Raw genomic sequence first — 12,856 nt, 5'->3', positions numbered from 1 at the left:
TCAGTACTTTGTTGAAGCACCTTTGGCAGCAATTACAGCCTCGAGTCTTCTTGGGTATGATGCTACAAGCTTGGCAAACCTGTATTTGGGGAGTTTCTCCCATTCTTCTCTGCAGATCCTCTCAAGCTCTTCCAGGTTGGATGGGGGAGCATCGCTGCACAGCCATTTTCAGGTTTCTCCAGAGATGGGGTCAACGGAGAGGGTTGCCTCGCTTCTACTCCTTGGGAAAATTTGCAGTATTTCGTTTTTTTCTGTATTATTTCTTATTGTTAGCCAATAAAATCTTAAATGTTATTACATACTGCACCGGGAAGAACTATTTGATATCAGAGCGACGTCAACTTACCAGCACTACGACCAGCGCTACCACCCACTGCTTCCGAGTATATTACTCGCTAATGTCCAGTCCCTAGATAACAAGGTCAACGAAATTAGGGCAAGGGTGTCAGGTGCGTCGTAAAAGCTAGACCAAGGCGCAGCGGATATCGTGCTCATCTTCTTTATTTATATTATAAGAGAACACTTAAACAAAATATAAACGAACGCCAAACAATAGTTCCGTAAGGACACAAGCACTATACAAAAAACAACCACCCACAAAACCCAAAGGAAAACAGGCTGCCTAAGTATGGCTTCCAATCAGAGACAACGAAAGACACCTGCCTCTGATTGGAAACCACACTCGGCAAACCTGGAAAACGGAACATAGAAAATGAAAACTAGAACCAAAATCCCCTAGACAAAAAACCCCAAAACACAAAACAAACACCCCCTGCCACGCCCTGACCAACTACAATGACAAATAACCCCTTTACTGGCCAGGACGTGACAAAGGGTTACTTTCCAGAGAGACATCAGGGATTGTAACATACTCTGTTTCACGGAAACATGGCTCTCTCGGGATATGCTGTTCGGAGTCGGTAAAGCCACCTATATTCTCGGTGTGTCGCAGGGGTGTATGTTTCATGATTAACGACTAATTGTAACAACATACAGGAACTCAAGTACTTTTGTTCACCTGATCTAGAATCCCTCACAATCAAATGCCGACTGTATTATCTCCCAAGAGAATTCTCTTCCGTTATTGTCACAGTAGTGTCTATCCCCCCTCAAGGTGATACCACGACGGCCCTCAACTAACTTCACTGGACTTTATGCACTGGACAAGAGAAATACATATGTAAGAATGCTGTTCGTTGACTACAGCTCAACATTCAACACCATAGTACCCTCCAAGCTCATCATTGCGGCCCTGGGTCTCAACCCCACCCTGTGCAATTTGGTCCTGAACTTTCTGACGGGCCGCCCCCAGGTGGTGAAGGTAGGAAACAACATCTCCACTTCGCTGATCCTCAACACTGGGGCCCCACAAGGGTGAGTGCTCAGCCCCCTCCTGTACTCCCTGTTCACCCATGACTGCCTGGCCATGCATGCCTCCAACTCAATCATCAAGTTTGCAGACGACACAACAGTAGTGGGCTTGATTACAGCACTTTGAGATTTACAGCACTTTGAGATATCAGCTGATGTATGAAGGGCTATATAAATACATTTGATTTGATTTGATTACCAACAATGACGAGACAGCCTACAGGGAGGAGGTGAAGGCTCTCAGAGCGTGGTGTCAGGAAAATAACCTCTCACTCAACATCAACAAAACAAAGGAGATGATCATGGACTTCAGGAAACAGCAGAGGGAGCACCCCCCACCCCCCCATCCATATCAATAGGACAGCAGTGGAGAAAGTGGAAAATTTGGAAAGTTCCTCGGCGTACACATCACGGACAAACTGAAATGGTCCACCCACACAGATAGTATAGTGAAGAAGACGCAACAGCGTCTCTTCAACCTCAGGAGGCTGAAGAAATTTGGCTTGTCACCTAAAACCCTCACAAACTTTTACAGATGCACAATTGAGAGCATCCTATCGGGCTGTATCACAGCCTGGTATGGCAACTGCATCGCCTGGAACCACAGGGCTCTCCAGAGGGTGGTGCGGTCTGCACAAATCATCACCAGGGGCAAACTACGTGCCCTCCAGGACACCTACAGCACCCGATGTCACAGGAAGTCCAAAAAGATCATCAAGGACAACAACCACCTAAGCCACTGCCTGTTCACCCCATTACGATCCAGAAGGTGAGGTCAGTACAGGTGCATCAAAGCTGTAACCAAGAAACTGAAAAACAACTTCTATCTCAAGGCCATCTGACTGTTAAACAGCCATCACTAGCACAGAGAGGCTGCTGCCTACATACAGACTTGAAATCATTGGCCACTTTAATAAAGGGAACACTAGTCAATTTAATATTGCCACTTTAATAATGTTTACATATCTTGCATTACTCATCATACTATTTATTGCATCTTGCCTATGCCGCTCTGTCATTGTTCATCCATATATTTATATTTATATATTCTTATTCCATTCCTTTACTTAAATTTGTGTGTATTAGGTATCTGTTGTGGAATTGATAGTTATTACTTGTTAGCTATTACTGCACTGTCGGAACTAGAAGCACAAGCATTTTGCTACACTCGCAATAACATCCCATACACACGTGTATGTGACCAATAACATTTGATTTGATTTGAGATGTTCAATCGGGTTGTCCTGGCAGTGTGCGTAGGGTTATTGTCCTGTTGGAAGGTGAACCTTCACTCTAGTCTGAGATCCTGAGCACTCTGAAGCAGGTTTTTATCAAGGATCTCTATGTACTTTGCTCCATTCATATTTCCCTCGATCCTGACTAGTCTCCCAGTCCCTGCCGCTGAAAAACATCCCCACAGCATTATGCTGCCACCACCATGCTTCACTCTACGGATGGGGCCAGGTTTCCTCCAGACATGACGCTTGGCATTCAGGCCAAAGAGTTCAATCTTGGTTTCATCAGACCAGAGAATCTTGTTTCTCATTGTCTGAGAGTCCTTTAGGTGACTTTTGGCACACTCCAAGTGGGCTGTCATGTGACTTTTACTGAGGAGTAGCTTCTATCTGTCCACTCTACCATAAAGGCCTGATGGAGTGCTGCAGAGATGGTTGTCCTTCTGGAAGGTTCTCCCATCTCCACAGAGGAACTATGGAGCTCTGTCAGAGTGACCTTCGGGTTCTTGGTCACCTCCCTGACCAAGGCCCTTCTCCCGATTGCTCAGTTTGGCCGGGCGGCCAGCTCTAGGAAAAGTCTTGGTGGTTCCTAACTTCTGCCATTTAAGAATGATGGAGGCCACTGTGTTCTTGGGGACCTTCAATGCTGCAGAAATATTTTGGTACCCTTACCAGATCAGTGCCTCGACACAATCCTGTCTCGGAGCTCTACGGACAATTCCTTTGACCACATGGCTTGGTTTTTGCCTTTCCAAATGTCCAATCAATTGATCTTACCACAGGTGGACTCCAATCAAGTTGTAGAAACATCTTAAGGATGATCAATGGGAACAGGATGGACCTGAGCTCATTTTTGAGTCTCATAGCAAAGGGTCTGAATACTTATGTAAATAAGGTCTTTCTGTAGTTTCTTTAAAACCTGTTTTTGCTTTGACATTATGGGTTTATTGTGTGTAGATTGATGAGGAAAACAATTCATTTAATCAATTTTATAATAAGGCTGTAACGTAACAAATTGTGGAAAACGTCAAGGAGTCTGAATACTTTCCAAATGCACTGTATAATGTTATCAATAACCATTTGAAGATGAAATATAGTTTACCCGTCTGCTTTGCCCCATAGTTGCGTACGCATTGGTTTTGTTGCTAGACAGCCAACCCGTCTATAGAGGTCTGTGCTGGAGTTCAGCACCATGGACAGCAAGCATCATGCCTTCGCAAAGAAGAGGGTATGTGAAGTACCATGGACAGAGACAGATCAACTGTAGGAGGTAGTTGAGAGCGAGAGTTACAAACACCATTGTAAATACAACCCATATGTATGCTTATTTATTTTCCCTTGTTTACTTTAACCATTTGTACATCATTACAACACTGTATATATACATAATATGACATTTGTAATGTCTTTATTCTTTTGAAACTTCTGTATGTGTAATGTTTACTGTTAATTTTTATTGTTTATTTAACTTTTATATATTATCTACCTCACTTGCTTTGGCAATGTTAACACGTTTCCCATGCCAATAAAGCCCCTTGAATTGATAGTAGAGTAGGTTCAGAACCTTGGACAAGGGCAGAGGAGGGGATGTCAGACAGTTAGTTCAGGTCCATGGAGAGCAAATGAATTTTATCTGGCTTTGCTGTGGACAGAAAAGCTGACTGAGAAAGTTCTCCCAAGTGCTTGAATAATTTGTTATGTTCACACAGCCACACAAGCAAACCTATTCAAAAGACCAACCCCAGTGCACAAACAAACACATTGATAAGAAATATATTCACACACCTACATACTGACACACTCGTCACACAAATCAGCACAATTACACCCTTTATTCTTCCATTCTGTTCCACAAATCATTTACATTGACATGTTAGTCATTTAGCAGACGCTCTTATCCAGAGTAGTGAGTGCATACATGTTCATACTTTTTCGCTCTGGTCCCCCGTGGGGAAGCGCCATGCTCTACCAACTGAGCCACACGGGACCACGTCCTAGAAATGCTAGCTTGCCTAATGACAAGCTAATTAGGCAACAACTGATGTGTTACATTCCTAATTATATTTTTTTCATTCAGTTCACTGAGGCTACCCAGAGACATGCATTACCAGTGGGCCTGCATGGCTCTCTGACAGGTTGGGTCAGCTTCAAGGTGTGTGCGTACATTGGGTCTGCATGCAAGGCTCTCTGACAGCCCAGCTCAATTACAAGGTCAAAGCTACAGCTACGTCCCCAATGAGTGTGTTTCTGTGGATCACTGTCCACAATGTATTAATCATATAATAATCTCTTCTTTTTCATTTCTCCTCCTCTCTCTCCGTCTCTCTCTCTCCCCTCTCTCCCCTCTCTATCAACCTATCCTCTACCCCTACATCTCTTACTCCCTCTCTCTTTTCCCCTCTTTCTCTCCCTCTCCCCCTCCCTCTCTCTCCCCCTATCTCAGGTTGGCTACACGAATTGGGAAAGCGTCTGGGCACCCCTTATTTCGTATCTCCCCTGGCCACTCTGGCTCCTGATTTGCTGCACCCTGCAGTTGTTGACTCCCTCCATGCCAACAGCAGCCAATGGAATGCGTCCGGGTCGGAGCTGGCGGGGCGGGACTCGTGGAACTCCAGCCAGTGGAATGTCACATGGATGGGGGCGGGGGCTGGCGGGGTGGGGGTCAGGGTGGGTCAGGGTGGAGGGATGCTGGGTGGGGGTCCATCAGTGAGGAGCTCCTATGTGACGTCGCTGTACTTTGCTCTGAGCAGTCTGACCAGCGTGGGTTTTGGAAACGTCTCAGCCAACACCGACTCTGAGAAGATCTTCTCCATCTGCACCATGCTCATAGGAGGTGAGTCCCTGGAGATGCAACAGGGACCTTATTGGTTAGTGCGAACGTCAGGTTTCAGTGGTGTCAGGATAGATAAACCATCTGCTGTGTGCCTCCTCTCCTGTCCCTCTCTGGTGTATTCTGTTTATAACTATACCACTGATTCTACAGCTATTCAACAATGACTATGGCATATTGTCATTAGCTAAGACATAACTGAGAGTTATGACTCTCTCTCTCTCTCTCTCTCTATACAATTCAATTTAAGGGCTTTATTGGCATGGGAAATATATGTCAACATTGCCAAAGCAAGTGAACTAGATAATAAACAAAAGTGAAATAAACAATAAAAATTAAACATTACACTCACAAAAGTTCCAAAATAATGATGACATTACAAATGTCATATTATGTGCAAATAGTTAAAGTACAAAAGGGAAAATAAATAAACATAAATAGGGGTTGCATTTACAATGGTGTTTGTTCTTCACTGGTTGACCTTTTCTTGTGGCAACAGGTCACAAATATTGCTGCTGTGATGGCACACTGGTATTTCCCTCAACAGATATGGGTGAAAAATTGGGTTTGTTTTCAAATTCTTTGTGGATCTGTGTAATCTGAGGGAAATATGTGTCTCTAATATGGTCATATACACTGCTCAAAAAAATAAAGGGAACACTTAAACAACACATCCTAGGTCTGAATGAAAGAAATAATCTTATTAAATACTTTTTTCTTTACATAGTTGAATGTGCTGACAACAAAATCACACAAAAATAATCAATGGAAATCCAATTTATCAACCCATGGAGGTCTGGATTTGGAGTCACACTCAAAATTAAAGTGGAAAACCACACTACAGGCTGATCCAACTTTGATGTAATGTCCTTAAAACAAGTCAAAATGAGACTCAGTAGTGTGTGTGGCCTCCACGTGCCTGTATGACCTCCCTACAACGCCTGGGCATGCTCCTGATGAGGTGGCGGATGATCTCCTGAGGGATCACCTCCCAGACCTGGACTAAAGCATCCGCCAACTCCTGGACAGTCTGTGGTGCAATGTGGCGTTGGTGGATGGAGCGAGACATGATGTCCCAGATGTGCTCAATTGGATTCAGGTCTGGGGAACGGGCGGGCCAGTCCATAGCATCAATGCCTTCCTCTTGTAAGAACTGCTGACACAATTCAGCCACATGAGGTCTAGCATTGTCTTGCATTAGGAGGAACCCAGGGCCAACCGCACCAGCATATGTTCTCACAAGGGGTCTGAGGATCTCATCTCGGTACCTAATGGCAGTCAGGCTATCTCTGGCGAGCACATGGAGGGCTGTGCGGCCCCCCAAAGAAATGCCACCCACACCATGACTGACCCACCGCCAAACCGGTCATGCTGGAGGATGTTGCAGGCAGCAGAACGTTCTCCACGGCGTCTCCAGACTCTGTCACGTCTGTCACGTGCTCAGTGTAAACCTGCTTTCATCTGTGAAGAGCACAGGGCGCCAGTGGCGAATTTGCCAATCTTGGTGTTCTCTGGCAAATGCCAAACGTCCTGCACGGTGTTGGGCTGTAAGCACAACCCCCACCTGTGGACGTCGGGCCCTCATACCACCCTCATGGAGTCTGTTTCTGACAGTTTGAGCAGACACATGCACATTTGTGGCCTGCTGGATGTCATTTTGCAGGGCTCTGGCAGTGCTCCTCCTGCTCCTCCTTGCACAAAGGCGGAGGTAGCGGTCCTGCTGCTGGTTTGTTGCCCTCCTACGGCCTCCTCCACGTCTCCTGATGTACTGGCCTGTCTCCTGGTAGCGCCTCCATGCTCTGGACACTACGCTGACAGACACAGCAAACCTTCTTGCCACAGCTCGCATTGATGTGCCATCCTGGATGAGCTGCACTACCTGAGCCACTTGTGTGGGTTGTAGACTCTGTCTCATGCTACCACTAGAGTGAAAGCACTGCCAGCATTCAAAAGTGACAAAAACATCAGCCAGGAAGCATAGGAACTGAGAAGTGGTCTGTGGTCTCCACCTGCACAACCACTCCTTTATTGGGGGTGTCTTGCTAATTGCCTATAATTTCCACCTGTTGTCTATTCCATTTGCACAACAGCATGTGAAATTTATTGTCAATCAGTGTTGCTTCCTAAGTGGACAGTTTGATTTCACAGAAGTGTGATTGACTTGCAGTTACATTGTGTTGTTTAAGTGTTCCCTTTATTCTTTTGAGCAGTATATTTGGCAGGAGGTTAGGAAGTGCAGCTCAGTTTCCATCTCATTTTGTGGGCAGTGTGCACATAGCCTGTCTTCTCGAGAGCCAGGTCTGCCTATGGATGCCTTTCTCAATAGCAAGGCTATGCTCACTGAGTCTGTACATAGTCAAAGCTTTTTTTAAGTTTGGGTCAGTCACAGTGGTCAGGTATTGTGCCACTGTGTACTCTCTGTTTAGGGCCAAATAGCATTCTAGTTTGGAAAGAAATGTGTTTTTTGCCAATGTTAACCGCACACTTGCTGTTTGTGTACATGGATTTTAGAACGTTGTACGTTTTTCCCCCAACACCACTTTCCATCAATTTGTATAGCAGACCCTCATGCCAAATTGAGTCAGAAGCTTTTTGAAATCAACAAAGCATGTGAAGACTTTGCCTTTGTTTGTCAATTAGGGTGGTTAAGGTGAATACGTGGTCTGTCGTACGATAATTTGTTAAACAGCCAATTTGACATTTGCTCAGTACATTTTTTTCACTGAGGAAATGTACGAGTCTGCTGTTAATGATAATGCAGAGGATTTTCCCATGGCTGCTGTTAAGGCATATCCCACGTAAGTTATCTCTAAAATGTTTCAAAATAAAACACCTGAAATATCACATTTACATAAGTATTCAGACCCTTTACTCAGTACTTTGTTGAAGCACCTTTGGCTGTGATTCTTTTCTGCAGATACTCTCAAGCTCTGTCAGGTTTGATGGGGAGCATTGCTGCACAGCTATTTTCAGGTCTCTCCAGAGATGTTCGATCGGGTTCAAGTCCAGGCTCTGGCTGGGCCACTCAAAGACATTCAGAAACTTGTCCCAAAGCCACTCCTGCGTATTCTTGGCTGTGTGCTTAGGGTCGTTGTCCTGTTGGAAGGTGAACCTGAGGTCCTGAGTGCTCTGGATCAAGGATCTCTCTGTACTTTGCTCCATTCATCTTTCCTCGATCCTGACTAGTCTCCTAGTCACTGCCGCTGAAAAGGACCCCCACAGCATGATGCTGCCACCACCATGCTTCACCTTAGGGATGATGCCAGGTTTCCTCCAGATGTGACGCTTGGCATTCAGGCCAAAGAGTTCAATCTTGGTTTCATCAGACCAGATAATCTTGTTTCTCATTGTCTGAGTCCTTTAGGTGCCTTTTGACAAACTCCAAGCTGGCTGTCATGTTCCTTTTACTGAGGAGTGGCTTCTGTCTGGCCACTCTACCATAAAGGCCTGATTGGTGGAGTGTTGCAGAGATGGTTGTCCTTCTGGAAGGTTCTCCCATCTCCACAGAGGAACTCTAGAGCTCTGTCAGAGTGACCATCAGGTTCTTGGTCACCTCCGTGCAGCCAGCTCTAGGAAGAGTCTTGGTGGTTTCAAACATCTTCCATTTAAGAATGATGGAAGCAGGTGGACTCCAATCAAGTTGTAGAAACAACCTCATGGGTTGGTTTTTGGTCTGACATAAACTCTAATAAATTGTGGGACCTTATATAGACAGGTGTGTGCCTTTCCAAATCATGTCCAATCTATTGAATTTACCACAGGTTGACTGCAATCAAGTTTTAGAAAGATCTCAAGGATGATCAATGGAAACAGGATGCACTTGAGCTCAATTTCAAGTCTCATGGCAAAGGGTCTGAATACTTGTTTTTATTTATAATGAATTTTCAAAAATATCTAAAAACCTGTTTTCGCTTTGTCATTATGGGGTATTACGTGTAGATTGCTGAGGATTTTTTTCTCTCAATTTAATCCATTTTAGAATAAGGCTGTAACATAACAAAATGTGGAAAAAGTCAAGGGATATGAAAAGCTTGTACAAACCTACTCATTCCAGGGTTTGTCTTTATTTTTACTATTTTCTACATTTTAGAATAATAGTGAAGACATCAAAACTATGAAATAACACATATGGAATCATGTAGTAACCAAAAAAGTGTTAAACAGATCAAAGTATATTTTAGATTCTTCAAAGTAGCTACCCTTTGCCTTGATGACAGTTTTGCACCGTTTTTTTCATCTGAACAAACAACAGTATGCAAGTATAAACACCATGGGACCACGCAGCCGTCATACCACTCAGGAAGGAGACGCGTTCTGTCTCCTAGAGATGAACGTACTTTGGTGCAATAAGTGCAAATCAATCCCAGAACAACAGCAAAGGACCTTGTGAAGATGCTGGAGGAAACAGGTACAAAAGTATCTATATCCACAGTAAAATGAGTCCTATATCGTCATAACCTGAAAGGCCGCTCAGCAAGGAAGAAGCCATTGCTCCAAAACCACCATAAAAAAGCTAGACTATGGTTTGCAACTGCACATGGGGACAAAGATCGTACTTTTTGGAGAAATGTCCTCTGGTCTGATGAAACAAAAATAGAACTGTTTGGTCATAATGACCATCGTTATGTTTGGAGGAAAAAGGGAGAGGCTTTCAAGCCGAAGAACACCATCCCAACCGTGAAGCACGGGGGTTGCTTTGCTGCAGTAGTGACTGGTGCACTTCACAAAATAGATGATATCATGAGGCAGGAAAAATATGTGGATATATTGAAGCAACATCCCAAAACATCAGTCAGGAAGTTAAAGCTTGGTTGCGAATAGGTCTTCCAAATGGACAATGACTCCAAACATACTTCCAAAGTTGTGGCAAAATGGCTCAAGGACAACAAAGTCAAGGTATTTGAGTGGCCATCACAAAGCCCTGACCTCAATCCCATAGAAAATGTGTTGCAGAACTGAAAAAGCCTGTGCGAGCAAGGAGGCCTACAAACCTGACTCAGTTACACCAGCTCTGTCAGGAGGAATGGGCCAAAATTCACCCAACTTGTTGTGGGAAGCTTGTGGAAGGATACCCGAAACGTTTGACCCAAGTTAAACAATTTCAAGGCAATACTTATTGAGTGTATGTAAACTTCTGACCCACTGGAAATGTGAAGAAAGAAATAAAAGCTGAAATAAATAATTCTCTCTACTATTATTCTGACATTTCACATTCTTAAAATAAAGTGGTGATTCTAACTGACCTAAAACAGGGAATTTTTACTAGGATTAAATGTCAGGAATTGTGAAAAACTGAGTTTAAATGTATTTGGCTAAGGTGTATGTAAACTTCTGACTTCAACTGTAGGTACCCCAGTACCAGGTCCTTCAAAGTGCTCATGGATGCTCTCTATGCCCCAGAGTTTTAGAGAATGCAGGCTTAGACTACATCTCCCATGAGGCCACACCACAGAGAACAAGCACTTTCCTGGTCCCATTTTGAGATGATTAAAAATGGAAACATTCTCCTCAGATTTAAAAACAGCAACATTTTGGCAGTAAACTGCCTTTTCTAGGGCTTCTTGCAAATGGAACAACTGTCAATAATGTAACTAGAGAGTGGTGAATGTTTGCATACCAAATGGCACCCTATTTCACATGGTTCCCTATGGGCCCTGATCAAAAGTAGTTCACTATTTAGGAAATAGGGGGCCATTTGGCATGCAATACTTCCAGTCTAGTTCTTATTCAGTTTGTGGGGCAGTAAAGGTCTGTTTCATGAGAGAGAGATGTAGTGATTTTTAGGGGTGGGTGCATTGATGAGAGAGGACATATTCTCAGGCCACTTTAAAACCAAGTGTGGCAGCCACACAGACACACCCACACAACCCCACAGACACACAAAACACAACCACATACACACATACAGTACATCCTGCCCATTGTCTCATTAGAATATGTAAATGTGTAAAAATAGAGCATTTGTTTAACCTACCCTGCCTGGAGAGTTGAGGTTTAAACACAGCCGAACTAGCTCCAGTCCTATACTATAATGTAACTGTGACGATGTGCCAGACAGATGGAGAGCATTGACTGAAACAGAGAGAGACAGCCTCACACAACAACCTGTCTACCCAGAACCAGACTGTTACACAATATCAGTGATAAAACCATCCAGGATCATTGGACCGGGATAATCACTGTCTGTCTAATAGGTCAGGGGAGAGTCTGGCCCGGTCCATGTGGCTGCTTCAATTGGCTCTGATAGTTAACAATCCATGTACACACACACACATACACTTCAACACCCTCGTTAGCGGCGCCTCCCTCAGACACACACCCTCACACTCAACCTCTATCACTGATGTAAATACACACACACACATTCTTGCAAACCCCCAAACAACCACCCACACAATCACACAGAGTCAAAGTGTTCCGTTCCATCAGTGCAGAGTGAATGTGTGTGTGTGTGTGTATGCCTGCTTGTGTGTGCAGCTTTCAGACTGCAGATCAGATCACTGTCAGACTGGAACCTCATCTCCTCTCCCCTCCGCAGTAGCTGTCAGCATGGAGAGAGAGAGGGGAGGAGAGAGAGAGGGGAGGAGAGAGAGAGGGGAGGAGAGAGAGAGAGAGAGCGAAAGGGAGAGCGAGATAAGGTGGGAGAGGGGGTGGTAGCCGTAATCAGACACAGAGAGAGAAGGAGAAGCTATAATAAAGGAAATCAGAGAGAGAGAGAGAGAGAGAGAGAGAGAGAGAGAGAGAGAGAGAGAGAGAGAGAAGTGATGTAGAGGGTTGAGATGGTGGAGAAGGATGAGAGAGAGAGAGAGGGGCACATCTCTATTTTGGCAGGGGTATGCTATTGAAATGCTGTGAGCAGTGTACCTTCTTTAGGTATGACTGACAGCTATTTTCCAGCTCAGGGGTAACAGATAACTTCCTGATCTCTGAGCTTGGTACATAAGATTATTGTGCATCTAATATCTATATATCTATCTATATGTGCAGTACATTCGGAAAGTATTCAGACCCCTTGCTATGTTACAGCCTCATTCTAAAATTGATTAAATCGTTTTACCCCCTCATCAATCTACACACAATACCCCATAATGATGAAGCAAAAAGAGGTTTTTGTTAAATGTATTAAAAATAAAAAACTTAAATATCATATTTACGTAAGTATTCAGACCCTTTACTCCTTTGGCAGAGATTACAGCCTTGAGTCTTGTTGGGTATGACGCTATAAGCTTGGCACACCTGTTTTTGGTGAGTTTCTCCCATTCTTCTCTGCAGATCCTCTGAAGCTCTGTCAGGTTGGATGGGGAGCGTCGTTACACAGCTATTTTCAGGTCCATGCTCTGGCTTTGCCACTCAAGGACATTCAGAGACTTGTCCCGCAGCCACTCCTGCGCTGTCTTGGCTGTGTGCTTATGGTTGCTGT

General features: G+C 44.3%; 1 protein-coding gene across 2 annotated transcripts in view; it reads left to right on the top strand.

The window, feature by feature from the left end:
- Window positions 1-12,856, top strand: part of LOC106562645 (potassium voltage-gated channel subfamily H member 3) — a 272,432-nt gene that overhangs the window by 222,843 nt on the left and 36,733 nt on the right. For both annotated transcript variants that reach the window (XM_045704813.1, XM_045704814.1), the window contains one exon: window positions 5,050-5,439. In XM_045704813.1, the coding sequence (XP_045560769.1) occupies window positions 5,050-5,439 (390 nt within the window). The remainder of the gene's footprint in view (window positions 1-5,049; window positions 5,440-12,856) is intronic.

The sequence above is a fragment of the Salmo salar genome, chromosome ssa21, assembly GCF_905237065.1.
Source record: "Salmo salar chromosome ssa21, Ssal_v3.1, whole genome shotgun sequence".
Taxonomy (NCBI): domain Eukaryota; kingdom Metazoa; phylum Chordata; class Actinopteri; order Salmoniformes; family Salmonidae; genus Salmo; species Salmo salar.
This window is presented reverse-complemented; position numbering and strand designations above follow the sequence as displayed.